Genomic DNA, 27,432 nt, shown 5'->3' with positions numbered 1-27,432 from the left:
CTGCAACTTTATTTAAAACAGTACTGTGGAATGCGCAGAAACTTTCAAGTGAGATGTCATCATCTGACCTCAAGTAAACAATGCTGGTTCACATGGTCAGCAGCAGTAGCATGGCCTTGAGGGGTACATGCCACAGTCTCTTGCAGCAGTGAGGTGGCAGGTTGCCCACAGATGCTGGAGCATTCCCTGAGAGCTCCCTGGGTATGTGGCAGCTTTTGATGGACACAAAGCCACCTAACACATGTGCTGGTGCTACAGGCATACAAAAGGAGTGCTTTTGTCCACTGCTGTCATCTAACACACAGCTGACATAGGATGCATCGTGAGCTCTTCAGCTGTATGTGAGAGCCCCAGTTCATGGCAGAAAGCGTGTTTTAGTAAAAAAAACCCTAAACTTTTCCCAGTCAGGATGTGCTGATTGAAGAAAAGTGAAAGAAAGCTGGGAGCTATTCTTTCAAGATGAGGTTATGAAGCCAGATTGATAAAACGGGTAACTGTGTGAATAAGCATGAAAACAGAAAGTTGTTATCAGCTGGTCTCGCAGAAGATGTAAGTTAGGAAGAAGAGAGAGGCTTTCACATACTCAAAACACTCTTCAGGCACAACCCAGAGGCAGAAAGCTTCAAGCTAGGGTGCAGGTAAGTATGAAGCTCTGTAAATTAGTCATACTTGAAGACTCCCCCCTAAGACAGGCTGTACTGAATTAAACTGACATCTTCAATGTATTTGCGGTCACGCTGACCTATTGCTACACTATGTATCAATGATTTAACAACATAAAATTGGTGAGTGTTGGTTATGAAAGGATGCTAATAGACCACAGCAGGAACATATGTCCTTTATTCCATTTACCATAAGAAAATGATCCTTAATTGCAACAGTTATTTTCAAATTGTTGGATTCAGTGCCAAACTAAGAGCATAATGTTACCTGCTGACTTATGGGGCAATCTGGAAAAGATTAAAAGACAACACCTTGTGCTTCATATTTACACTCATCTTAACAGTGAATTCATTTTATGAATTGTTGTAGGGCATATTTATAAGGTGAAATTAAGATTCCATTTACCTTAATACTGACTGATTGAAGTCAGAGGGACTACAGGAAGTGAAAAAAATACTCTGGAGAATAAAACAAATAGAGTGCCTCTTTTGAAAGTCACATACAGGTTACTTTGCATAGATTCAAACTTTTATCAGGATGGATCATAAACTGTAACGTGCTTCTCATGTCTATCAGAAAATTCTATTTTATGTGTGAATTACAGGTCTTATACATGAGGACAGATAGAACTCTTCTACTGCATTATTTGAGACTGATCAAAAACAGGACGCTTTTTTCTTGAGAAGATGAAAAGTACAGAGATAAGCAGGGAAATAAAGACTGAAGTTTTAACCAATAATATTTTCCTGTGGTTATCAGAGGAATGTAATAATTAATCTTTTAATCATTCTGAAGATTGTGTGAAATCATAATATCTCATCTTTTCCAGCCTCAACCTGCCATTCTTGATCTGAATTACAAACAATAAGAAAGGAGATGATTTAACGAGCAACTTTGTCATGTTGCCATTTTGCCTTAGTCAAAGGCAAATGTCTAGTTTTGCCTCTGAACTAAAATGGAATAAGCTTATGTTTCAACTATGCTCATAACTGAGGCAAACACGAGTAGAAAAGCTACAGCTACTTTAAAGCTGGAACCCCAGTGTTTTCATATTTTCATAGACACATAATGAAATACATACTGTTAACAAGAAACAAACATTCATTTACCAGGAAAAAAAATCCATGTTGTGAAGAAATGTGTATGAAAAGAAGTCTTAAATGTGACAAGGACTAAACTAAAGCAAAAAGAAAGATTTCAGTCAATGGCAATAGGTATGTTCTTATTATGAAGGGGGAAAAAAGTCAGCATGATTTAATCATAATAAATAGGCACTTCAATAAAGTATATATTTACACTGGCTTTCTGAATGCTAGGGCATCACAAAGCAGTATGGCTTTATTACAATGGATGGAAGATGGCAACTACTTAGAACCCAGTGCCAACATGGATTATAACAAATCCAGTGAGTATTTTGTTTTTCAATTATTCATAGAAAATTTAATCCTGATTAAGTATCCTTGGGCAGGAATTCATGGGTAGTTGATGACTGAAACCAACATTTATTTGAAATGCTTCTGTTAATTTAATCTGTGTATATGGCTTAATTATGATTGAATCCTCAATGTAACAGAAATGAATTATATCAGGATTAAAATTCTACTACCACATCACCCATTCCATTTTCTTTGCCTTTTTTTTTTTTTCCCTTTAAAAGATGCAAGCCTGCTGTTTTAATTACCTTTACATTGCCATGTCTTCTAAGCCTCAACTACTGTTTAGACCTTCATTACTGGATGAACCTTTTAGTTATATTTATGGAAAAACAAACCAAAAGCCAACCAACCCACCCAATGAAAACAACAAAAACCCAAACAAACCAATATAAACCCTATTTTAATTTCCATTACTATTTCAACCAGTGTGAACATCAGTTGCACAAAAAGGCTTTGCCTTTACACCACTAGTAAAGTGTCTTGAAGTCAGTTGTGAACATTTTACACATTTTATAGAGGACTCTCTCTCTTGTTTCCCTTTCTTTCATACTTATACATTTTATAAAATTCATTTTCTGTAAAGCATGAAAATAAAATAACTTGTACTTGTCATTACATATCACACCAATTTCACAACTGGCCTATTTCAGACTTGTTTGAGCTTGTAGATGTTTTAATAACAGCATTTTATAACACTGTCAAACCTAGTACTGATATAAAGTAAGGACAGCGTTTTGTGTCTGTGAATGGGAGAGAAAAGGCTCGTTGTACTTTTCTGTGATGCAGCTCAGAACCACATCTACACAAACAATATTTATAAAATTATTCAAACTATGGATTTTCCACTCAATGATACTTTTAACAGATTAATCTAGAAACCTTGTCAGACTAAAGGTCTGTGAAGTGCTCCGATACTGTCACTTAGTTTTCCAGTGAAATGAATGTATCACACCTGCATATTCAAGTTATTATTGCACATTTATTACATAATGTCTTCTTCCTAAACATCTCAGAAGAGATGTCGATTTTTATGTCCAGAGGATACTGTTAGTGGCAATGTCACTGATGACAATGAAGATACTTCCCAATATAGACTGTGAGATAGAAAAAGTCTGTAGAGGATAACCATGGAGATGCACTGACAGAGGATAACGCCTATGGTAATAATCTAGAGACCAAAAGGAAAAAAAAAGTAAAAAACAAAAAGTGAAAACCGCCCCACAAAACAACCCACAATGAATTTCTATTGGCATGCTGTCTAAGTACTTGAGGTTTAACTTTAAGCCTTTTAATACTGCTGCAGTTACAAAAGATTTGAACATCAATCTCAAGCCCAGGATTCACTCTCACACCTGTGTGGTTTTATATCAGCAGATAGCCCTGGGCAAGTCATATAACCCTTCTGGCAGTCTCTGTTCTGGGGAATTTCAGACTTGCAATCCACCACCCATGCAGTTTCACAAGCAGAGGTGATATTTAAATATTCTATTCTTACAACAAACAGAGCAGGGGGGAAAAAAAAAAAAAGGAGAAAAAAAATGCCTGGAAACACTTTGTACTAGCACACTCATGGAACTGTTGAGGACAGTGATTTATCAATCTCACTTAGTCAAATATGTTTTCAGTGCAAGTCTTTCTAAATGTAAAAGACGTCTAAGGCAGTAGTTACGAAACATACAACTATTTTTTCTGAGAAAGCAAAAGCTTTGTACAGGGAGTCTTTTAAAACATGTTTTTTCAACATAAATAGGGTATTTACTGATGATGCATTTATTGTATTGAAGTACAATACAATATGAAAGACCTGAAAAAATAAATCTAATAAATCTGAGGCATTCATTCTTCTGACAAGCTGCCAGAGCCTGCAGAACTTGCTCTCAGACTGGCATCTTTTCTGCTCTTGATGTCATGTGCAAAACACGAGGATTTGTGCTGTGTTAAAGAAGGAAACACAGCTAAACCGTCATAATTTAGAGGTTGTAGATCATTACACTTGCTCAAATGCAAGAGCAGAGCAATTGCACTCCCTCTTCAGTAAGCTCAAAATTTGAAAACGTTGTCAAAATTTCCTTTACTGATCTCACCTCTAGAGACTGTCCTCCTGCTCTGATGATGTTTTCATCAAGTAACAACTAAAAGCCTCTTCATTAGTATCTCTAGAGGAACCTCTAGATTTCTTTTTCCCTTTTTTTTTTTTTTAAACAAACACAGTATTTTACTATATATTTTTAGTGGAACCTTTTTATTTCCCTTGTATATCCTCTACACAAATAAAAGCTCAATTTCTGAAAACATTTGCACACAAATGCATATATGTTTTCTATATGTCTATAAACATAGAGGGAAAAAAGCAAACTTTACCCTGGAATGAGTTAGTCAGTGAGGACAGTAGTACACTGTGTCTGAACATGGCAGGCTTCACACTGTAGTTCCCCAGCTCCCAGTATGTTTTAGCAACTAAGAAGTCCAGAGAGTCCACCTTTGCTTTTAACTGTTTAAAGCTTACCAGCCAAACTACCTCTCCGGACAGATTTCTTAATCTAAAGAATACAGTTCACCTATAGGTTCCCTGACCTATTTAGCCAAACAAAGGTTTTAAAGGATGAAGACTAAAAGGCAAACAACAGCAACGAAAATCCACTGATTTATCTTTCTGCTAGCTTTGTTAAAAGAATCCCCAAGGTGTTTTTAATTAAAAAAGAAAACAAGCAAACAATAAAACAAAACACCCCCTCCATACTTTCCTTTGACTTCACAATATTCCCCCCTCCCTGCCTTAACCTAGAAATGATTACTCTTAGATGATTCAAACCCTGTATGCCTTTGTAAAATATGACTCACATTAGCATCAACGAAAGCTGTGTGACTAAGACTTTTCAAGTTGCTTTGGGGTCATAAGATTAACAGCCTAAGAGCATGAGTTTGCTAACAAACACTGAACATGAAGAACAACTACTATTCAAATTCCATCTCTTTTATCTTGCCCGTACATACCTTTTCTCTTTGATATTCTCTGAATATTACAGCAATGGTTGCAAGACATGGGTGGCACAAAAACCAGAGAATGCAGGCCTGAAAGAGAAGATGAGTAGAAGTTATAGAATGACTACATGCCAGCTTAGAAGAAATGACAGTTAGAGGAACTGCATTTACATTTCTGTCTATTTTATGAACCCATTGTTTAATTTTTAATCAACAGAATGAAAACCACACAATGAAAGGTGGGATTACTGTTTAAAAAAGCTCTTTATGCCCTGTCAAATTAAAATGACTACTCAGAATATGATGACAGGGTGCAACTTAATCAAAATAGACACTTAAGCGTTAACTTTCTCATGGAGGAAAAGCGTTTCATGCTTCAGTCAACTGCATGTCACAATTATATTTACAGCAGAAGGGATCGGCTTCCCTGACGTAACCCATACTTTGGTGAAGGTGATATAGAACTCCCTTTTCAGCGTGCTTCTTTCTGCTGTGATGATCTGGTAAAGACCAGCAGCCAGTGACAAAGCCAGGCAAACTCTGAGGCCAATAAGCAGTCCACTTGCTAAGCCATGGTGTGAATGATAGCTGTGGTGATTCGTATCTTCAAACTGCTCCCAAATTAATAAAAAGCTCTGGAAAACAACAGGAGCAAAGTACATTTAAACAAGGTTACACTAGACCTCAGTTTATATTTCTATCATGGATTAAATTATCAGCACAACTGGTTGTGATCTACTCTGCTTGTTCAGGACTTTGCCATGTTGCACAAAAATACCCTAGTGGGAACTACTTTTTGGCACTACCTATTACTCTAAGTGCAGCTGGAAGGAGGAGAGTCTCACTCTTGCATTCTGTACTTTTTAGAAAGTTTGACGAGTTACAGTTTCCTCTAATTTGGACAGGATAAATGCTGCACCTTAGCATAAGATCCAAAATCACCACCTAGTTAAACAGTGGCCTACTTAGCAGGAAGCCCACTGAAATGATTCCACAGAGCTACAGGGAGGTGTCTCCTTCCACTTGGGATCCACAACCTGTAAAGCTTGTTTCAAAGGCAGGCGACTACGCCTTTTCTTTCAAAATCCTAACAGGATTCACTTTTCTTTTCAAAGATGGGGAAGTAAGAGGGTGGTGCGGCTGCCCCTTTTATACAATAGCCTAAAGGCTCAAGCATTCACCCAGATTGAACTTAGATCTCCCACAACTCCCTTCTTTGCCTAAAGGAAATCCAACTCACATCTCCCACCTCCTTAGAGAGTGCAGCAACTGCCAGGCTATAGGCTGTTCTTGGGTGGGCCACTCTCCACCCCTTCTATTGAAGCTGTGCCATTGTGGAGAAAAGAATTCAACATGAGCTAGGTCAGAAACTGTGAACGAGTCTGACTCTGCAAGCAACTGGCATGAAAACTTCCTAAGGTCTAGGAAAGGCAACATCACAGGTTCCAAATGCTGCTCCAACATCTGGACAAATGCTCCAGCCAACAGACAACTGCATCATAATAGTAATTTTCCTTATCTCTCTGCACTGTATCTCATTTGCTGCAGAATCCAATTTTGTAGAAACACTGTGAGAAAGCTTATTGATAGACTTTCCATGCAAAAACAGATTTAAGAAGTGCCCAGGTTCTGAATCTTACTTGGGCAGAAGGTAGGCACATGCCTCTTGCATAAAAAATGGGTCTTACTGAAGTGTATCATTTTAAGACTTTGGGAATGTTAATGTTAAAAATTAGAGTGTCCATAAAGGTTAGACTCTCACAGCACTACGTAAGCAGTGGAATGGCATTTTAAGACATGAATATACACTGGAATCCAGTCCACCTACTGCACACATCTCACTTGTACTTAGGTTTTGGGTACCTAATGAAGCAGGTTTTCTGAAGAAAGGTAGGCAAATTTGATTTATATGAGTAAGGTAGCTCTGAAGGCCTTCAGAAGCAGGCACTGTATGCCTCAATTTAGAAATCTAAATTAGTCAGATTCCTTTCTGAGCGCATTCAAAGGCTCTCTCACTACATGAATTACACAAAGACAAAAAGGTTACTGATATTAACTTTTTTTTTTTTAATGTGTACTCCATCTGTGCCTTCTGAAGGTGGGTGTCCTTGAGCCTCATCAGTTGAGATAGGATTAATTTCACTTAGAATATCATCAGGTAGCAAGCACTCCTGCGCTTTTCCCTTCCATTACCTAGGCCATGAAACAGCAAACATAACTGCTATCATTTCAGTCAGTCCACAACTACCTGAATGGAAAATAGATGGGACAAGCACAGATGTGAAGCATACATACATCTTGAACATCATTGATTACTAGTAAGCAATCCCATCAACGGGCTTCATATATTCCCACTATAAAGCTCTAAGTAATTTCAAGCAAACATCTTCAAATGATCAAACTAGACTGAGAATTCTGTCAAGGATTAAGTGGCTGAAATAAATGGCTCCTGAAACCCTGAGATACAGGACAGTATTTGGTAAAGTTATGTTTACAGTACTAGTTTTGGCATGAAATTGATGAATTGCTAGCACAAAAGTTATTTCAGTCCAGGTAGAACGTGCTCAGGCAATAAATAAAGTTCTACCAGTTACAGAATCACTGCAGTCTTGCACAAAGCACATTTCTTTTTGATATTTACACTTGGGAATAGTATTTAACTTCTCTGGACTGGACATACACTCTCTGAGAAAATACCCCACCCCCTCTAAACAGCTCCTCTGTATATCTACATTCCCAACTAAAGCATGCATCTGGAAAAAAGAAATATATGCTGATGGAGATGGAACTGTGACATTGCTTTAAGAAGAAACTTGAGGTAGATCCCCCAAAGACAGCTTACCTTGAAGGAACGGAGCTCAGAGGGTTTGAATTTTCCTTAACCTATGCCAGTAGTAACAGCAATGAAGGAAGACACTTTCATGAGAAGATGACAAAGAACAGGAATAAAGGAATCATGAGAACAAAGTCCAAATCATCATGGGAAAATAGTGTCTGACAGGAAAGTATGCTCTGGACTAGCCCTTTAAAGAGTGTAAGCTGTGCAAACAACACAGGAATCAGTTGATCAAAGACTATGTGTAGTGACAGTAATGTAAGATCACAGAAATCCAGCTTCCTTCAGTTTCATTACTTAAAATAAGCAGAAGGCAGAAGCATTACAGGCAGAGATGGAACTGTCAGTGCAACAGACTGGAAACTGGAACAAAGTAAATGTGTCATTGCTCTTAGTAAGAGCCAGAACTGTTCTCACTCACCAGAGAAAAGCAGGATCCTATAAAAGCAAGTTTGTGCTATTGAGTGTTTCTAGGTTACACTGTATTAGGCAATCCATTCCTCAATAAAGGATGAGCTTTCAGAGGCAAGCATGATCTTGAAGTAAAAATCTCTTTGGCTGGCTATGCCTGAAAAATTAAGGTCAGTAAGCCCTGAGAAGTCCCTTACCTTGACCATAGAATCAGGTCACATGGCTGCAGTATCAGGAAGAAGCTGAAAAAACACCCAGACAGCAACGTACTGAAGTGGATATCAGTGACGTTTTTTGGTCGGCAGCGAGCAGAGCTAAGTTTGAGCTCTGAGAAGAAACTGGGGGGAAACTTTAATTATTATCCAAACAATAACTCTGTATAGTAGGCTGCAGACAAAAGAACTGAATGAGGTAGGTAGCTGAAAAGCTGACTTGCACTAGCTTTGTCCAACATTAAAGTCACACTGCTTCTTCATAGAGTGAAGAAGAATGACCATCTCCTTTATTTACATAACACACTGCTCAAAATGCCTGACTTCACCTGCACATATTTCTGACCTATCTTGCTTCACAGGGGATAGCAACCAGTATCCAGTACTGGTCTTCCTCTTCAAATGCTAGAGGAATGCTTGCCATGGACATCATCCTGATGTTCCAAATATACAAGCTGAAGCTCCACATCCATACAATGAGGAAGCAGACACTCCCTTTCTCTATGCCAACACTGACTTTATGGCAAGCCAAGACAATACATCAATCTCCAGTACAGGCAGGTTCTCATGGGACAGATCATCTCTGAAGCAAGGAGAAGAAGGAAGCAAGAAAGAAATGAAAATTAACAGCAAGGTAAAGTGAATTAACTAGCTGCTTCTAACCTAGTATCTAGTACTTGCGTATCTAATGCCATGCAATGCCAGTACAGTAAAAAATGCTTTAGAGCAAGGTCAGAGGTATGGGCACACCTTTGGGGTGTACTTAAGAACCCATGTGATGTGTGACATCTAATGCAACAAAGATTTTATGTCATTTTAGTCTGGTTCAAAGTGATCAGCTATCTTTCTAGAATCACTACCTCCACTCTGATCAGCAGTGAAAAGTGAAACTGCTGAAGCCAATGTGATGCAAAGGCCTGCCATCAATAAAGTTCTGAAGAAGATTTCTGTCTCAGCACTGGAGAGTGGAATCTTTAATGAATACAGAGTGGCCTGGGCATTTTTTGTTCTGAGGCTGGAATAAAGAACAAGTTAAGGCAAAGGGAGATGCTAAATGGCAGACTTGTCCCTCCTTTGAGATGCTGCTACTTTGCAGCTGCAAAGGCCACAAGAGATTTGCTGACTAGGAGGCTATGTCCAACCTGTACTGATGGTAACCTGTAAACACAGCCTAAGAAGTTGCTGTCATTTGTGACAGAAGAAAATGAAAATATCCATAGCATCAATAGAAATCCTGAAAATTTGTCCAAGTAATTCAAACAAGTAGCAGACAAACAAGGTCAGATAGTTTGCCAGTCAAAACTGCAGTTAAGTTGAATAACATGTTTTCCCAGGCAGTCCACTTGCTTGACTTCCCTGAAGATGAGATAAGGACAGATAGTGTAGAACATCAATAAAGCTAACATGGTTCAATCTCTAGCTGTGTTAGGGTAATAGATGTGATTTCCAGCACCCTCCACAGCAAGTCCTTTGAATATCTCTGACTATTCACACAAATCTGTCTTTTGGCATGAGAGGAAGCTGATTCTCCTGTGAGAATCGCTGGGAAAACAGAAGTTGTTCTGTGTTTTTAAACATATGTTCTATGTTTAAAAGTACTGATTGATTGTCCTGTTACAGCAGGTCTAAAACCTGTGTCAATCTAGACAGACCAGTGAACAACAGACTAACCCAGACGATGAAGTCTGGAGCTCGTTACCTTTGACAGAGGTGATGTGGTCTGGATCATGCTCCTCTGAGCTCAACAGACACATTCTGCACTAAGAGGAAAGCTGGAAGAAGGTGTACCTTGTATGTACTGAAGCATGAGATAGAAATCATCCTTTCCAGAAAGGGCAAGGGTAGCCATGGTGTCAGGGAACTTCTGCTGCAGACAGCAGATACTGAGATGAAGGTGCAAAGTGACCCAGGCAATTACATACTCTTGACATCTGTATTCTGTTCCTACAAAACTGCTAAATCTTATGGTACCAGGAGGAAAGATGTGGTAGAGCTATGACTTGGTGGTGAAAAGTAAGATAGAAAACTTTGTGTCAGTGCTTCAGTGCCGCTCAAAAAGCCATCACAAATGTATAACGGACTGGTGGTGGGGAAGCACCACGTATTTATGGTACCTGCTCAAATTTTTACCCAAGTAACAACCAAAAAAGGATCCAGCTGATGATAACAAGTGTCCTTTCTATACAGTAAAAAGGAAACAACCACCACCACCTTTCCAGTCTGAAGTGACAGACTTCTAACACACCCATATATATGTACAATTGAAGAAGCATGAATAAAATTAAATACTTCAGAAGTCTTCTTTACTACCAACATGTAAAATTTCTGGTGCTAGACGGGTGTCAAAGTAAGGTGGAATGAACCTATCTTTAAATTTCAACAGTCTCATTGGTCTTAATTGCCTTTGGTTTACACACTTAATTAGCAAGAAATGTCAGCTCCTAGCTGTTTTAGCAGTCCACTTATTTATTTTGGAAGCAGCACTAATTACAGACACAACTCAAATGGTACAAAATCTCCACTATAATGTCTTCCTCATTACTGTCTCCAGTTTCTCCCTGCTCCTCTCTCAATAGCTTTCAGATTCTCTTGTCTTTATGCTGCGATTAAAAAAAATTTGTTTACAAAAGGTACTACCAGGGTTGGATGATCTCCATTACAATTTACTTTTAAGTTACTAGTTTACTTGACTTTCTAATTTATACTAATGGAAAATATTTGAATGAAACTGTGTGTCAGACAATTTGTATATTTGCAAGACCAATCCTGCACATAAGCCTTTCAAGAATTCCCTTATATTGATTGAAAAGTCCATCAGACATCCTATTTGAGGAGTTCTAAGACGATGCTGAGAATTTTTTTTTGTGACAATTTCTCACAGCAGCATTTCTTGTCTTTCATGATTCTTGTTGCTGCTCCCACAAAGTAGTTCACAACTCCTCAGTTGTACTGGCTACAGCTATTTCTAGGGCCACATTATAAATTAGGTCAGTAAAACGACTGTGGTAAAATGGCCCTTTCCGCCCCCCCCCCCCCCCCCCCCCCCCCCGCCCCCCTCCCCCAGTTGAGATCATTTCACCCATCTGGTTTACAGTATAATACCATGAACAATTGGCACAATCAGGAGTTTGGAAAACTGTGGGAACTTTTTAAGTGGTTTTACTGCTGAACAAAAACACACTCTGGAACTACACATTAAATTGCTGAAGCAAAGAGAAGGTGTTGTTACCTATTAGACATTAGGATGCACATTATGCTGTGGGTTTTTTTCCCCAGGCTTGATACTCCCTTCCTCATAAAATATTGAAATTAGTTGGTTCACGGTCTGTCATATTTAACAGCATCTGTGTACCTCAGTTTAAGAATGAAGATAAGATACTAACCTGTGTAACAACAACTACTACAGCAATGCCAGTAGATGTTGGAGTGGAGTCCCACTGGAGAGGCCTGCCATGAGATTTCTTCGTTCTGCCTATCGTCCAACCCATACACAGACTCAACAATAAATATAGCATTTGTATCTGTGAGACTATGTCGCACACTATGGGAAACAGAAGCAAAGTAAAGTCACAATAAAAATATTTTTTTTCTAAAGCAAAGAGGAATGTTCTATATACCCAAAAAGGAAGGATGGACATTTACACCTCTGCTATATGACCGTTAATTATAATTTTGATGTCAGTTTGACTAGCTAAGGTTGCTTTCCCACAAAATGTGGATATTTTGAGTGGTTTCCAGTGACCAAACAGACCATTATCAGCTTTCCTTTAGTTATGCTGCAGTTCTGCAACAACATGGGCACAGGGCCACATCTTTCCAAATGCTGCTCTTGTGCCAGAGAAGTCTGGACTTTGGAGTCCATCTGCATAAACAGACTTATAAATGCTAAAGAATTCTAATCATGTTCATCACACTGCAAATATGAAACATGACGAAATGAACAACTTTCTTGGTTCTGATTTTGTTGTTGTTTTTGTTCAAAAATCAGGTAGTTGTATTGTACTTTAATTGCACTATGTCCAAAGGATGCAGTAGCTTGTGACAGAAAAGACAAATATTGAGGACAAATTGCACTCTCAGACACTTAGAGGGGAATTTATAATGAATAACCCTAACAGAAACTTCATCTGGAACAACTTGCTTATATTTAATTTTATTAAATGCTTCATTTTGTGAAGTCCATTTTTAATGATTTTTTCTCTGTTTGGGAACAATTAACACATACTCTATAAAGTTGCATACTCAATCAGCATCTCAAACCCAGGTTTGAAGCTCTATCTGAATAAAGAAAACTTCATGCTAGATTATATAAAGCCTTTACTTGTTAGCCTCATTGAACTACTCCTGGCAGTAGAAAGAATGGAAGACTTATTTCTGGGTGATTGTAAGCTTTAGACCTGGAAAGTTTTTGTCTAAACCTTATTGAACAATTTTCAAGTTGATGTTTGGACTTGAGTGTAAAGCACCTCATTGTACTGGTGTAGCAAAGATGTGCAACAAAAAAAAAAGATTCTTGTACTATGTAAATTGCAAATTTGGTTCAAAAATTAGAGAGTGGACACTACACACAACAACACTTTCCATCTGATTAGTAGTTTAGTTCAAGTAAATTTGTTTCTTATTTGTAATTTTTCCTTACACTATCAGGTACATGAAAAATATTTGTGTGTCACAGAAGCAAGCTTCTATTTTTATGCAGTTGGACTGTATTATAAAAGATAAATGTACCTCCACATTTACTACAAATATTGGCACAGAAAACGCTGTCATTGTACAAAGATTAATTTGCAGCCAAAGGGACTGTGTCAAATGAAGATCAGCTTTATTTCCCTGACACCAGCAATACTAGCAAGGTATGGATATAAAACAGACTTCAACACATTATTCCTGGGATCAATCTGGGATTCTCACAGTTTAAATGCTTAAATGCTTCTTTCTTAATGTTTAAGACACTTTCACTGTTTAAGAACTATCATAAGCTTTTAGAAAATACAAAGTTGCTAATTCTTTAATGAAATTAATTGGCACTGATTTTGGGAAAAATCATCCTGGGATTATTTTACAGTGCTAGTTACAGAGTCATAGAGCTTGCTAGGGAAAATTGTTATGTGAACCCAAGGCCTGCCAAACCAGCATCACAAGTCCAAGCTGGAAAAATGGCTGAACAAATCTAGATGTTCTAGACAGCATTTTATTTTCTGTCACTCCTTAAGATAATTTGCCCTATAAGTTACAGCCAGGCATAGTAACTCAATCATATCTTGGATATAGATATTGTTCTGCTTGAGTGTGGTAACAGTTCAAATTGATTTCTAAATAACATAGCATAAGACAAAAACGCAGTAGTGGCTTTAATCTTTGGTATTCCTGCACAGCCTGCCAAAAAGAAAGCAAGCTCAGAAAAATGCCTGAAATTACAAATACTGTACAACAGCCAGGGCCAGTGTAACACCACATGCTACTGAGCTGATACCATGTTTGTCCAACATCCTCACAATTCATCTACTTGGGCTGTTCAACAGGCATAATAGTATTATTTATCACATTTCAATCCTACCAAAAGTGAAAAGATAATGTTTTTGTTATAAAATTATGCACTTGAGTGTCAGTATTATTTGTGCGATTTATGTGATTAACTCAGGCAGTAAATGAGACTGAAAGTCAGGCCTTCATATATGGTAAAGAGTAAATGGTGGTAGGAAAAGAGTAATTGCTTGGGGTAGCATCTGGACAGGCTTGTAGAAAGAAATTATGGCCCCACTGAAGTCAACAGAAATTTTGCCATTTACTTTTAACTCAGGTTTCTGTTCTAAGAAAAATGTCAGCACCTTCCATCTTCAAACTATGCTACTTGTTATCAGCCATTCCTCAGAACTGTAATTGACACTGAAGCTTTCCACATTTTTATTACTTCTGCTCTTCTACCTTTTTTTTGGGAACTACAAACCTTAAAAACAGTGGGAAAGGAAAACTCAATATTAAAAAATATTTTATTGCTAGTAAGTTTTGCTTTAAGCAACTACAAGTGGGCTCTTCACTACAATACCTACACAGAAAATGTAGTATGCAGCTACTCTCTGAAGTTCTGGCTGGGTAGTTAACACTGGGTTTCTCACTGGGGAGGAGATATGACTACCTCCATACTCTCTATTTAATTTAAGTTCAGGAGACATGAGGGAAAGTTTAACAATACCATTGCTGAGGAAGCTGCAAGGACCTGCTAAGTCAAATAGTTAAAACAAGAAAGAGGCAATTACTGTGGTGCCAAGTGCCATCAAGAGGCTGTTAGTTCCAACTGCAAGCTTCCTAACATGCTCTAGGAAGGAAAATATTTTTTCTCCATATGCTGTTACTATCACAGAATCACAGAATGTTAGGGGCTGGAAGGGAGCTTGAGAGATCATCTAGTCCAACCCCTCTGCCAAGGCAGGATCACCTATACCAGGTCACACAGGAACTCATCCAGGCAGGTCTTGAGTATCTCTAGAGAAGGAGACTCCACAACCCCCCTGGGCAGCCTGTTCCAGTGTTCTGTCACCCTCACAGTGAAATAATACTTCCTCCTGTTTCCATGGAACTTCCTATGCCTCAACTTCCACCCATTGCCCCTTGTCCTGTCGTTCGGCACCACCAAGAAGAGCCTGGCTCCATCCTCTTGGCACTCACCCTTTACATATTTATAAACATTAATGAGGTCACCCCTTAGTCTCCTCCAAGATAAAGAGCCCCAGCTCCTTCAGTCTCTCCTTGTAAGGAAGGTGTTCCGCTCCCTTAATCATTTTTGTGGCTCTGCACTGGACTTGTTCAAGCAGTTCTCTGTCCTTGAACTGAGGGACCCAGAACTGGACACAATATTCCAGATGTGGCCTCACTAGGGCAGAGTAGAGAGGGAGAAGAGCCTCTCTCAACCTACTGACCACAACCTGTCTAATACACCCCAGAACAGCATTGGCCTTCTTGGCCACAAGAGCATACTGCTGGCTCATGGTCAACCTTCCATCCACTAGGACCCTCAGGTTCTTTTCCCCTTCACTGTTCTCCAGAAGCTCAGTCCCCAACCTGCCTCAGCTTAGCTGCAAGGATGCTGTGGGAGACAGTGTCAAATGCCTTACTCTCAAATCAAGATAAACCACATCCACTGCTCTGCCATCATCTATCCACCTGATTATGTCCTCACAAAAGGCTATCAGGTTGGTCAGACATGACTTCCCCTTGGTAAAACCAAGTTGACTGCTCCTAATGACATTCTTGTCCTTGATATGCCTAAGAACAGTGCTGAGCATAAGTTGCTCCATCACCTCTCCAGGGATGGAGCTGAGGCTGAGTGGTCCATAGTTACCCGGGTCCTCATTTGCCCTCCTCCAGTCCCCAGGCACCTCTCCTGTCTGCCATGACTTACCAAAGATGATGGAGAGTGGTCTGGCAATGACCTCAGCCAGCTCCCTCAGCACCCCATCAAGACCCGTGGATTTATGGATGTCCAGATGACTTAACTGTTCTCTACTATCCAATGCTATTTTCACTACCACAGTACTACTTTCTTGGGGTGCTTCAAGCTAATCAAAAGGCAATGTATTTTCTTAGAAAGAATCCTCCAGTGCTTCAAATGTGAGAAAAAAATAGCAATAATTAATAAATACCTAACAGTAATGTTTAACCCTGAAGAATCCATGAATAATGCATTCTGAGAAGGAATGTTACAGGAAGTTAGCTCTATTGAGAACCCAGAATATCTATACAAAGTGGCGAAAACCACTCTGTTAACATAATTTTTTTCATCATTCTAATCAGATTACTTGTGCTTTAAACTACTTGCTTTTCCATTACAATCAACATTAAGTTTGCTGGTGAAACGACAAACTCCATAAACATAAAACATGATTAAGACTCCTAAAAAGCTTTGCTACTCGAAATCATGCAAATTTAGCAACCCTCTCCAATGTATTGAAATTGTTACTCACAGTATCACACAGTATCACAGTATCACTAAGGTTGGAAGGGACCTATTTAAGTGCTTGTAGGAAGGAATCTTCAGAAAAAAACTATATCCTTTAAAAATCCTAAACAATATGTAATTGTGTAATTTTAAATACAATTATTGCAAACATAGAGAATGAAACTTGTTTTTCCAGAAGAACAACTTTTAGTATTTTATAGTGATACGGCCCATGATCATAATACAGTCCAACAACAGTATCTGCTAACGTATTATACAGATTCATGTATAAGAATATGTAGCAAATAGTAGACAAGCATACTTACATTCTGCCAGACTTCCCATAAAAGGTGCTCCTATTCCATCTTTGGAATAACTGATAAAAGAATGAAAACATGATACTTAAGTAAGTGAGGCTTACATGCATGTTCTCCCTTCAAAGTACATTTAGGCTGAAAACTCAGTCCTATGTTTCGTCACAACACAAAAAAATCTTGTACCAATCTTTACAACACAATGTTCTTTAAATCTTGAGACTGAAAGCAAAAATAAGCAAAGATACCTTGAGAAATGCAGGTAGTTGGCAAAAGCTGAACCAGCCTGCAACAACAATGCAATTGTCAACACCTTTAACACAGTATGCATAGGCCCATGCTTCTTAATTGTTTGCCATAGGGATTGTGCATATATGCAAGCAGTTACGAAGTATGCCAGGACAAGCAGGAAAAAGAATTCATGTAATCCTGTGGGGAAAAAAAAAAAATACATCTTAGATTTTATAAAGAAATGTTGCTACCAGCCGTAAATAATTAAAACAAAGTATGTTTTTTATATAAGCACTGAGTAGCACTTTGTAACTGTCACCCAAAAGTGGCAGTACAGCTAAAATGAGTAAATCCTAGCCTATGTTATCTAAGAAAGTCAGTGATTTTTTCCAGAGAGCTGATTATTATTTGATCTGACAAAGTATTCTTTTGTATTCAGTACTATCTTTTCTGAGTGAAGGAGAGATTCTCTTCAAACGCAAATAGCTTTGTAGCAATTGCTGAAATAGGATAAAGTGGCATAGTTTCTTGAGAAACAGAGAATAATTGTAGGCCATTTGATCAGTCAGAAACATTTATTAAAGGACTCATTTCTAACTCTTCTTTCCTTCAGTTTTAAAGGCACAATCTGAGATTATAGAACTGTGAAGAGACTTCTGTTGAATGTATGTAACCACTGGGTGTCACTATTCCTCCATAGAAAATAGTTCAAAACCCAGAGCTGATCAAGACAGGAAACTTTTAGATAAAGAAAAATGGAAAGAAACACAGCACAGAGAAGAGTAAGTTCATGGAGTTGATTTTTTTTTGTTTTAAACCAATCTGAGACAACGTCTCAAGTTTTTGGCATTATTTACAAAACAGAACCCCTATAATTTTCAATCTCTCAGTGCCACAGAATCACAGAACTGCAGAGGTTGGAAGAGACCTTTCTGATCATCAAGTTCAACTGGTCACCTAAAGCTTTACAATCCCACCACTACTGCAAAGTTACTACTACTAAACCATGTCCCTAAGTACCACATCCATATGTCTTCTAAATACCTCCAGGGATGGTGACCACCACCTCCCTGGACAGCCTGTTCCAATGGCTGATAATCCTTTCTGTGAAGAAATTTTTCCTAACATCCAATCTGAACCTCCCTTGGCAAAACCTGAGGCTAGTTTGTCTTGTCCTGTCATTTGTAGCATGTGAGACCAAACCCCACCTCCCTCCAACCTCCTTTGAGACAGTTGTAGAAAGCAATGAGGTCTCTCCTCAGCCTCCTCTTCTGAAGAATGAACAGACCCAGTGCCCTCAGCTGCTCCTCCTAAGACTTGTGTTCAAGGCTCTTCACCAGATTAGAGACTTTTCTTTGGACATGCTCCAGCAATTCAATGTCTTTCCTGTAGTGAGGGGCCCAAAACTGAACAGAGTGAGGTGTGGACTCACCAGTAGCAAGGAGGGAATCACATCCCTACACATGCTGGTCACACAGTTCCTGATACAAGCCAGGATGCCATTTGCCTTCTTGGCCACCTGGGCACATTGCTGACTCATAGTCAGGTGGCCATCAATCAACACCACCAGGTTCCTCTCCACTGAGTAGCTCTCCAATCACTCTTCCCCAAGCCTGTACTGTTGCATGGGGTTGTTGTGGCCCAAGTGCAGCACTTGACACTTCACCTTACTGAATCTCCTACCATTGGCCTCAAGGCCATCTATCCAGACTGGGAAATACTTAGTAACTGTCACACAAAAATGGTGACAGAGACTTCTTGCCCTTCAGCAGATGGACATGTCCACCCAACTTGGTCTCCTCTGCACACCTACTGAGGGTGCACTCAATCCCCTAATTCAAATCATTGATAAAGATGTGAAACAGAACTGGCCCCATCACCGAGCCCTGGAGAACACTACTTCTAACTGGCCCCCAACTGAATTTAATTAACTCCATTCACCACAACTCTCTGGGTCCAGCCATTCAGACAGTTCTTTACCCAACACAGTGAGTGCTTGTCCAAGCCATGAGCAGTCTGTTTCTCCAGGAGGATGCTATGGAAGACTCTGTTGAAGGCCTTACTAAAGTCAAGTAAGGTAGGTAACAGCAACTGCCTTTTCCTCATCAACTAGGCAGGTCACCTTGTCATAGATCATACTGGTCAAACAAGACTTGCCCTTCATTAACCCATGTTGACTGGGCCAAGTCATCTTGCTGTCCTGTGCATGATGCATAATGTCACTCAGTAAAATGCTTCCCTGACGACCTGGATCCTCAAAGTTTTTTCTACTGTCTGTTTTTTCTACTCATATGAGCTCCCAAAGGGTCAAAGCCATTAAGCTGTAAGCAAAAAGGGCAAACAAACATTCCTCACAGAAAACTTAGCAATTCCTTCCCCAACCTTCCTTGAAACTGATGCCCACAGAATCAGATTCTGAACAATGTCTATCCGCCAGCAGCAAAACAACTCTGCTAAAGACTTCCAACAAGCTCCACCCAGAGACTAGAAATAGAACACTTATACCCATTTCAATGTCTATGTTGAAAAACATTACAATACTACGAGTTCTGAATTGTTGCTAGTGCCATAATTTCCATGGCTCAAAGTAGTAATTTTTGGCATGTATATAGTGAAATGCAGAAAAAGAGCATAAAGTAATGAAAACAAAAATTTCTCTTCTATACCTACATGAAAGCATGATTTATGAATCATGAACCCATGCATTTTAGATGAAATCTCTTATGCTTTCTGCTTCAAAAGACACTCACCAAAGTTGGCAAGGATTCTGGACATAAGGTATTTCTCACCCATATGGGTACACACAGAAAACTCCTTAGGAGAGCCAACTAAATTTTAATAAACAATTAACAATATTGAATAGAAAGCTCCTTCCAACCAAAGACAAACTGTGGATGATTGGCTTGAGACCAAAAGGGTTTAAGAGAAAGTTGCACTGAAATACAACTATACAAAAAATAACATAATACCAGCAGGGTAATATCAGCCTGGTCTATTTAAGTTTCCCAACTTTAAACTTATGAGTTGCATATGTATCTTAGTTTGAAATACCTAACTTCAAAGATCTTCAGAGCACGGTCTACCTGTTTAGCTTGCCCTTAGAAGGGAACTAGCATGTTGTATGTGTGTAAAAAATCCCAACTGTATAAAATGTTAAAGATTACTTGCCACGATCAGCAGTCATACCTCCTCATCCCTCAAGGCAAACATCTTAATCACAAAGTTACAGTCTTAAGTTCTTTCCTGTACTTTCCTTTTAGACCATTTTAACTTCTGAGATCTCCTGTGTCAGGCCACAGTTTTAGTAACTGAAGTACAACCTATATTGAACCACCTTTATGCACCTTTTAGGTACTTGAATGAAAGAATGAAGAAATGAAACTGAATATTCTGATACCCTAACATTCTAAGTTGCATACCTCTGTGAAAAAATGGCAAACATTATTCTCCAGAGAGAAAAAGGAAATCCTCCTCAGTTCTTTTAAAGTAGACACAGGTACTTAACTATGTAACTTCAGGATTCTATAGTGTAACTTCTGTGTCTGTTTAGTTTGGAAACGACTGAGAGGGGATTGTAACATTATCTAAAGGGCAGGTGTCAAGAGGATGGGGTCAGACTTTTTTTTTTTTTCAGTGGTGCCCAGGACAAGGGGCATTGGGCACAAACTGGAACACAGAAATTACCATCTGAACATAAAGTAAAACTTCATAACTAAGAGGGTACTGTAGCACTGGAACAGGTTGCCCAGAGGGGCTGTGGAATCTCCTTCTTTGGAGACTTTCAAAACCCACCTGGATGCAATCCTGTGCAACCTGTTTTAGGTGAACCTGCTTTAGCAGGAGTGGTTGGACTTGATGATCTCTGGAGGTGCCTTCCAACCCTTACAATTCTGCGATTCTGTGATTCATAGCAGCGATGCAGGTTTTAATTCTGAATAAACAGAGGTGTTTCTCTGCAGCTGTGGAAGACATGGCATATACAGCTCATCTTGTTTCCTTCTTGTTAGATCTAAGTATGTGCATTCAATACATTTATGCACCTCCTCACATAGCATGCAAGCTGTTCAGAGTTCTGCTTCCGAGTCTTACAAAATTAATATAGAGCTGAGATGCCTCTCTAGAAGGCTTGTACACCACTTCAAGGGCTGCATGGTATCTTATGGCTGCTTTGTGGCTTGATTTAACACAATAATGTTACTATTGCTTTGTGAAATTCACTTCTGGATACAAAATTCACCAAATAAAACCTACCAAGTCTGTAGATTAAGCAGCACAGTTAGGAAGTTAAAGAGATGGGTAACTCAATTATAAGCAAACCAAATTATTAACAGTGATACTTTCTTACAGATTCTGCTAAATATTTCAGTGAATATTTTCTTCCCTTCAAAAAGGGAGTTGCCTTTGTTCCCTCTGTACTCTTCTGAGACCAAGAACGTCAGCAGGGAATATGATTCGGAGCATAGCAAGTAGGTTCATTCTGGGTATGTAGGTTAAATCTGTATGTGGAAGGCAGAATAAGCCTATTGGGCTCTTCCTTTTCACAACAAATTGAGGTTAGTGGCATACCAATGAGGCCTCCCAGTGACGTTAAGCACTGCAATTAAACATACATCAGATTGATTTGGATTGTCCAAAACACACATTTTTATGTAGACATTTCTTTAGCTGCTGTCTTTAGTTACTTCTGGAAGTTTTTGTATGTAAAAAAATTTAAAATTGTACTTCTTAAATAAAATCAGGACTGACAAATAGCTCATGTGCAGTCTGTGATGACTGAGATACTTTGAAAAACCTAAACACTGAACCTAAATTGTACTGGCAAAATGTTTTATTGTGCGTGTACTCGTGTTGCACAGAATCAGATTTTACACAGCTAAGGGATTACATTTAAATTACATCATTTAAATCAGGGATTAAATTCACATCCAAGCAGCAGCTTACAGTTTCAATATGGGAGAAATGCCTATCAGCAAAGGTGTTAACACTATTATTCCTTGTGTGGCTATACTTCCACTTAGTCAAGTTTTGGAAAGTCAGTCTAGAGAAAGGAAGGTTTACTCTGTAATGCCAGCAAATGAATTAAACTTTATTGTCCATGAGAAAATAGAGTATGAAATACAGAAGACTCTCCTATTGATTCTCCACACTTTTCCAAGCACAACAAGTACTGATTTGTTTGTGTGATCAGATCCTTAACTTACAAATCTGATTTTAAGAAAAAAAAAATCTTACCAGATTCCCCTGCGCTAAAGTGATCTAACGGATTCCCATCTGCGTCTGGGTTTAGTAAGACCATTTCAAACTGAATATCCTCGGATTCAGAGTAATTCTCCTCGCAGGTGAACTTGTCTACATAAAACACATACCATGTTTCTGGATAAGGAATCTGGGATACTGTCAGATTTTGCTCTGTGTGGTTCACAGTCACTTTGGAAACAAACGAACAACAAAAACAGGAGTAGATATTCAATCAGTTGAGTTTTAGCAAATCAGTCTATGAATTAAGAGAAAATTTAAATCCACAGTATTATGTACAGGCTATAAACTACATGCAGTATAAACCAGTCTTTGTTTTGAAAACTAGATGTAAAACCAGGGACCAGAATTCCAGCTTAATCTTTTGTTTCTAATAAGTGCAGGCAAGGGTCGGTGAGGATATGTACCGTATTCCATCTCTCAGCTTTTGGCTTCACTGGGAGGGTTCCTTTCTTCTAGAGGCCAGTAACTGCACCAAACTGGAACAGCCACATGTGAGCCTGGTAAACTGCAACGCGCAAGCTTTCAAGGTGTATCTTATCATACTTTACAGCTTCTTCCCCAACATTAGTTTCAACTGACAGCTAAGGGTTGAGATCATTGCCCAATAAAATTGCGTATTTCACATCAAATGGCATTTAAAACCAACTATGTAAGAGACATTATTTCATCTGCTCACTGAACTTACCACTATTTTTCCTAAAAGCAACTGTTAAGCAAGCACAATCTCTTAAAAATAAACATTTGCTGCAAATGAAACCTGTGGCCCTATATGTTTGGGTAAAACTGCAAGTAATGCAAGTACTGTTACACTGATTACTGAAGTCCAGTGCTGATTAGCTCAGCCACAAATGAAAGTCATCTCTGTAGAAAAAACAATAATATAGTAAATAGATTGTAGATTAATTCTCCGTAATAATTTGACAATGACTAAGAGAAAAATGTCATTTAAAATGTGCAAAATGAGCCATTTCTGGCTTTTTATGCCTTTCTAGATAAAAAAAGCTGCAAACATACACACAAAATCACCTTTAGCAAATTCATTATCTCTAAATATTTTGCAGACAAAATTTAAACTAATTTCTAAATTGAAGCCTACCTCTGAAAAACCTTTATGTAATTTAAATACACTTGTTTCGACTTATACTTTCTGTTCTCTCAAGGCATGAGCTGATCAACATTAGGATCCAGGAAGAAATGTATGGGATATATCTTCGCAGCAACTGTCATGAAGTACAGATATGGACAACACAAGAACTAAAAAGAAAAACAAAGTCTTCAAACACAGGCTATTGGTCTTCTGTAGGTGATGCCAAGTATGCATTCCATTCTGGAGCTACATATCTTATCAATCAAATACATAAAGTTAAACAGCTCCTGTCAAAAAACTGCATCTCAAAGGGATGGCTTCACTCTCCATTTCAATTCTCAGCTGAGTTCTGATAGTGTTATTTGCATCGAGACTTAGAATCACACAGAGCATGTTTAATCAGTTTTCCATCCAAGATGAAAACTAAATCACAAGAAATAAAGACAAAATAAAAATGGAATTGATTTTGCTCAAGATCAGCAAACAGAACCAATTCACCCTGTAGTCACGATTCCCACATGCAGCAGAAAACAGCAAGCATACTGCTGTGACAGACAGGGGGGGCAGACCAACCACTGGCCGTTTCAGCAGCACTTAATGTTCAGTTCAGATCAAGGGTAGGGGAACTGCATCCTTAAAAATGGCACCCGTGTAAAGTTTTCTTATGGCATGTTCCAGGAGATAAATTTATTACTCTAGGGATTCTGTGCCACAGAGGAAATGCATTTAACAAATAAGCTGTATTCATTTAAGATACATTTGAATTAAATTTATGACATTAATTTAGTTTATTAAAGGAAAATTCATGCTCTAATTAGATTTTATAATATTATGATCAATAATTGGTGCAAAAATTATTATTTCATTATGTTTGTCTTCCACGGAATGCTCCATTTAGATAGATACTCAAGTAAAGCTTTATCCTGATTAGCTCATCTTCGATATTGTATTAAAAATTCTCTAAGATGTTTTGTATATCAAAGCATGACAGGCTTATGCTGTCATGAAAATAAAAGACTCTTGTCTTTGAAAAATGACATTTCCACAGAACTAGAGAACAGAACTCTCCTGACAAATGAGAAATATTCCTTCATAAAAGAACAGACATGAAGATAATCTACCTAGTATGTATTGCTGTAATTCTCAGTTCAAATATTCAAAATATGAATACAAGATTCAATGAACACCAAACTACAAAATTCAAGGGGGAAAGAAAAACTTAAAATAGAAACAACAAAACACATTAATTTCCTCAGATGACCTTACAGACCGGAGAAAAAAACAAACAAATCAAAACAAAACTCCAAACAACAGAGAAAAAAAAGCTTTGCAGGTATAAAGTTACCCTTTTACTGTTTATCTGGGCTACACACTCCCAACTCATAACCACTTACTTAAGAAATTTAGAGGTAACTGCAGCAGGCTCCATTAGTTTACCTCTAAATTTGTTTCATTCCACTGCAATAAAAGTCACAATTCAAACTGTACATTTGACTTTCTCAAGAATCTTGATTCTCAAGTTCTTTAGTTTCATATTGCAACGGTAATCTTTGTGAATTCTTTCGAATATTCAATGCAATCATTTTTTTACAGAAAAGTCTGAGATTAAAAAAAAGGTTTTTTACTTCAGAGTTGAAGAAAAAAATCTCTTTATTGAATGAGTACTGAAAACTTCAGCCAAATGCATCCCCTTTCTGAACTGTGGACAAGTGAAAGCATGAGACTGGGATTGGTCGTGAAGTTTGGCTGTTTATATGTTAAAGTCATCATGTGTCAGGGACTGTTCATTTTCCAATAAACTAAATCATAACTTGCAAAGTCTTCTGAAGTGATGCAAACAAAGCAATTTTATTTCCTTGTAATAATTTTTAATTACAGAAAGCCGAAGTCCTGCTTTTACTTAAGTTGACACAAAGCCCAGATTCATTGAATACTCTGAATATGCACCCAAGAGGGTTCCACATAAACAGCTTAATTCGTAAGAAGAAAGTAGCAACTCACTTGTCAGCTGAGCTTTAGAGAACCTCTCTGTACAGCTGTGATCCTGGATACTGTTTTGTACCTTCTGCCATTCCTGTGCTTGAAACAGGTGAAGTCTAGCTGCTTTTGTCACAGCTACTGCTACGTTCTTGACTCTGACACACAGAACAGCATGGTCACCTTGATATTTAAAAAATAAAATCAACTACTCTGCCTTCATGTCAGTTACAGACAAAAAAAATAGCATAGTATAATTTTTTGTAAGTAGCAACACTACCGCCTCACTTCATTTCTTAAACTTTTACCACTACTTCCTGTAAAAGCCTTTACACTCTTTCAGAAATAATTTCTACACATGTCATTAACTTACTACTGCATACATAATTCTTTATGATGGTGCTTAAATAAACCTTCACCCTAACACAAATGTCATGAACCTTCTCTACTACTAACAGCCTCCCCTCTCCTGCCCTTTTTTAAAATGGATTTCCAGATAACAGTTTTTTTCCTTCATCCCACCTCAGATGTTATTTTCTTAAGTTCAGATAAAGATGATACCTCAATCAGTCTCAATAACTGGTTCAAAGTCTAGTATTTTATGACCTTTGAGCATCACAGGGTAGCTCTTGAGTCTAGTACAAGGGCTGTATCACATTTTCCTTCATTCCATTATTTTCTTGCAAACACTCTCATACTGCTCCTCCAATCTGGGAGAAAGCCTGCATAAGTATTATCTTTCTGGTTGTCTTTTGCAGCATTTATTAAAACTCTTTGGCCATGAAGTTAACTGAGAAAGAAAACAGTCTCTAAAATGCTGAGCATACTGGAAAAGCATGCTGACCGGCACAGCCTCATTGTATATGGCACTCACCACACTTGCATAGATCTCTTTCTGAAAAATAAAACTTCTGTGGTGAGGAAAGCTATTTACAACCTGTATTTCTGCAATGCCCATTCTAACAGGATTCTAGCCCACTGCTAGGCCTCTTAAGTAACAAGGAATTGATAATTTAGGAAAGAAAAGGTCATTGGGAGTAATCAGGTGCAAATTTACATTTTGATGCATGTTGACCCTAAAAACACCCAGGGAAGTGAAACGAACACGCCCTTCTCTCCTGTGGTGGCATCCCAGAAATGCATGCGAAAATCAAAATGTCTCTGCTCTCCCAGGTAACACTGTCACATTGGACTACGGGACACGAAGAGCTGCACCTTTCCACCCACTGACAAACAGCGACGCTGTTTAATGTAGCACGACGTGCTGCTATCAGCTCCCGTTTATCACTGCCTCTGTGCCGCCCTGCCTTGGCCCAGCGGAGTCCCGCTTCTGGCCAAGCTCCCCATCACGCCACCTCCCGCTGCTGCCCCAGGCTCCTCTCCGCCCGCAGCGCAAATCAGACTTGTTGCACACCCCGGCGGAAGACGGGCTGGCCCCGCTGCCCGCCGCTGCTCCCCATGCCTCTCGGCCAGCAGCCCTAACGGTTCCCTCGGCGCCCCAACGGCTCCTCGACCCCCTCGCTTCAGGACGGCGGACAGGGACTCTGCGGCCAGGCCGCGCGGCCACTCGCTCCCCCTCCTTCCCCTCCCTCGAGCACCCACCGTGGAACTGGAAACGCGCCACGGGCCGCCAAGGCTCCAGCCGAGCGGCGGCACTGACGAAGCCACCTCGCAGCGTCTTGCCCCCAGCGCCCCACCAGCCGGCGGCGCACAAGAGCCACAGCAGCCACCACCTCATCCTCGGGCCGCGTCGCCAAAAGCTACCCCTCATCCCGCCCCAGGGGCTCGCGCCGCCGCGTCACGTGACCCGCCCCTCCAACATTACAAGCGGGCGCGGGACATGGGAGTGGGAGGGCGGGAGAGGAGAGAGAACCAATGAAAGCCGCACGCGGATAAGCGTGCCCGCCCCGGCGGGGCAAGGCCTCCTCTGTTGGCTGTGCCAGCCCCGCCCCTGCCACCGTACCGCGCTCCTGCCCTGCTATACGTGTCCGTTGCTGGGTTTGGCCGTAAATTGAGAACTACAGTCGTAAAAGGGGACGGTCGCCATAGAAGGCGGAGACAAATCTCTGGCTTTTGCGCGTGGCGCGC

At 39.4% G+C, this 27,432-nt stretch overlaps 1 protein-coding gene across 5 annotated transcripts; it reads right to left on the bottom strand.

Moving 5' to 3' along the window:
• On the bottom strand, positions 1-27,225 carry GPR180 (G protein-coupled receptor 180). 5 transcript variants are annotated; one of them, XM_068166889.1, is made up of 9 exons: positions 26,947-27,225; positions 25,369-25,527; positions 22,254-22,448; positions 17,039-17,219; positions 16,803-16,852; positions 11,924-12,081; positions 5,525-5,716; positions 5,094-5,171; positions 1-3,267 (listed from the first exon to the last, which is right to left on the bottom strand). In XM_068166889.1, the coding sequence occupies exons 1-9, from the start codon at positions 27,113-27,115 to the stop codon at positions 3,109-3,111; spliced, it is 1,341 nt and encodes a 446-aa protein (XP_068022990.1). In that variant the 5' UTR covers positions 27,116-27,225; the 3' UTR covers positions 1-3,108. The 5 variants fall into 5 exon arrangements, with proteins under 5 accessions (XP_068022990.1, XP_068022991.1, XP_068022993.1 ...); XM_068166890.1 differs by having other exon boundaries at positions 22,254-22,370; XM_068166892.1 differs by lacking the exon at positions 22,254-22,448 and having other exon boundaries at positions 26,947-27,224.
• Between the last annotated feature and the right edge of the window lie 207 nt (positions 27,226-27,432).

This window comes from Melanerpes formicivorus, unplaced genomic scaffold, assembly GCF_026170545.1.
Source record: "Melanerpes formicivorus ecotype bairdi unplaced genomic scaffold, bMelFor1.0.p_v2 SCAF_110, whole genome shotgun sequence".
Classification (NCBI taxonomy): Eukaryota; Metazoa; Chordata; class Aves; order Piciformes; family Picidae; genus Melanerpes; species Melanerpes formicivorus.
The sequence above is the reverse complement of the archived record's forward strand: the minus strand, read 5'-3'. Positions and strand labels throughout refer to the sequence as shown.